The 1,715-nt window shown below is 47.0% G+C and overlaps 1 protein-coding gene across 1 annotated transcript in view; it reads left to right on the plus strand.

The window, feature by feature from the left end:
- The first annotated feature begins 942 nt into the window (after positions 1-942).
- The window catches only part of Kctd12 (potassium channel tetramerization domain containing 12), a 6,577-nt gene continuing 5,804 nt past the window's right edge, over positions 943-1,715 (plus strand). The window contains exons 1-2 of the mRNA XM_015498807.1: positions 943-1,045; positions 1,260-1,453. Of these exons, the coding sequence (XP_015354293.1) occupies positions 943-1,045; positions 1,260-1,453 (297 nt within the window). The remainder of the gene's footprint in view (positions 1,046-1,259; positions 1,454-1,715) is intronic.

A 1,715-nucleotide genomic window follows, 5' to 3' on the forward strand; every position in this document is an offset into this window, starting at 1 on the left:
GTGCAGAATTGATACAAAGAAGGTTTTCCTTGGATTTATAGGAGACTAAGCTCTTCAATTGTGTGACAAATTATATAATACATAACAGCACAACCACCCATAAATGCAGCATTGGAACTTGGAACTTTTGGATCATCTATTATTTATCCCAAAGAACAGTTCAAAGAGTGGTGAAATATATTCAGTATCAAAATCTGTACTTGCAATTAAGCAAGCTGGTTTGGGGCTTGATCTTTTTTCAGAGCACTGACATGAGTGTGATAATTGTTGAGCAGACATAAACATTTCAAAATGGAAATGACACTTATCCGTGAGGAGACTATGAAGCTTACTGGGTAGTTACACAAAAGGGTAAACATTATTATCCAGAACAAAGATTCTTGCCAGATTTATCCTGATTGATGGTCTGTACTTCAAACTGACGTGAAAACCCACACAGATCTCTGACCCTTTGCATATTGTACTATATTCAAAGCGCCTTGGAGATCATCAAACCTCGCATTCTTCACTACCTGGCATCCAGGAAATAGAAGGTGCGCAGCAAATATTAATTGACCCAATGATTTCTCAATATTCTCTTTTATTCACTCTTCTTGAATCGCTGATGCATTAATTTATTTACCAAAGTCAGGATCAGCTAATCACTCATAAATACGAAATTTCAATGTGCTGAGCACAAAGGCAGGACGTGGGTAGCGGGCTACAATTAGTGAATTTGAATGTGCAGGGAGCAGGAGAAAATCGGGCAAGATGTACAAAAGGGCTTTTAAACATACAAATATCCCTCCCTGAGATGGGAAGGAACCTGGAAAGGACTTAACAGAAAGATGGAAGCAAGCGGAAGAGCAAGGGCATCTGGGCCACTGAGAAGATAAATACACAGGCACTGAAAGGTGGTTTTAAAAATTACGTTCCCTCTGAGTGTTCTGGCACAATTCACCGATGACTGAAGAGAACCCGTGGCCTTACTATTCTCTGTTCCTTCAGTCTGGCCACGAAGGTGCTACAAGGCGGAGGCTGTTTCCAGTCCTCCTCATGGGGACACGTGTGTGACACCTTTTACCCATCCAAGTTCCCTCCACTGCAATTTCAGCTTATTGCCTCCAATCCTGAGGTCTTCCGACAAATGAGTAACTTATGTACTGAGAAAAACTATCTGAGAGCGTCCTACGACAGGATACTGAGGTTATTAGCTCTTTGTTTCTAGGGATTTTTCGAAGCTATAGGGCATTAACGTGAACAAAATCTGCTTGTTCCAGGTTGGGGCGGCCTCTCTGTCTCTCCAGGTTTTTTGTTTTTCTCGAGAACTTCCAGCGACTGTGGCAGCACAGCTGAACTGTTCGCAGCGGCCAGTTCCGGAGACCGCGGGACTGGCGGCGGTCACACATTTCCATTCTTCCGAGTGGAAGACGCCCAAAAGTTTACTTCCTCCTTCCAGAGTCCCCGGGTGTGGGTGAGGTTAACAGGGGAGGGGGCCCAGCGACTGCCCCTCCAAAGAACAACGGCCAGTCCCAGCTCAGCCCCATCCATTCGAAAGAGGGAGAAACTTGGGCGGGAGAGGGAAGGGGCCGGAGCGCGGTCCGCCGGATGGGAGTTGGGTCGCCCCCCGAGCGCGAGCAGGGGTGGAGCCAGCAGCCCCGCACCGCGTCAGCGTTTAAGATGCAGATCGATTCCCTATTCTCCCCTCCCCCGCCCAAGCGAGGCTCCGCCGCTCC

Source organism: Marmota marmota, unplaced genomic scaffold, assembly GCF_001458135.2.
Source record: "Marmota marmota marmota unplaced genomic scaffold, marMar, whole genome shotgun sequence".
Taxonomy (NCBI): Eukaryota; Metazoa; Chordata; class Mammalia; order Rodentia; family Sciuridae; genus Marmota; species Marmota marmota.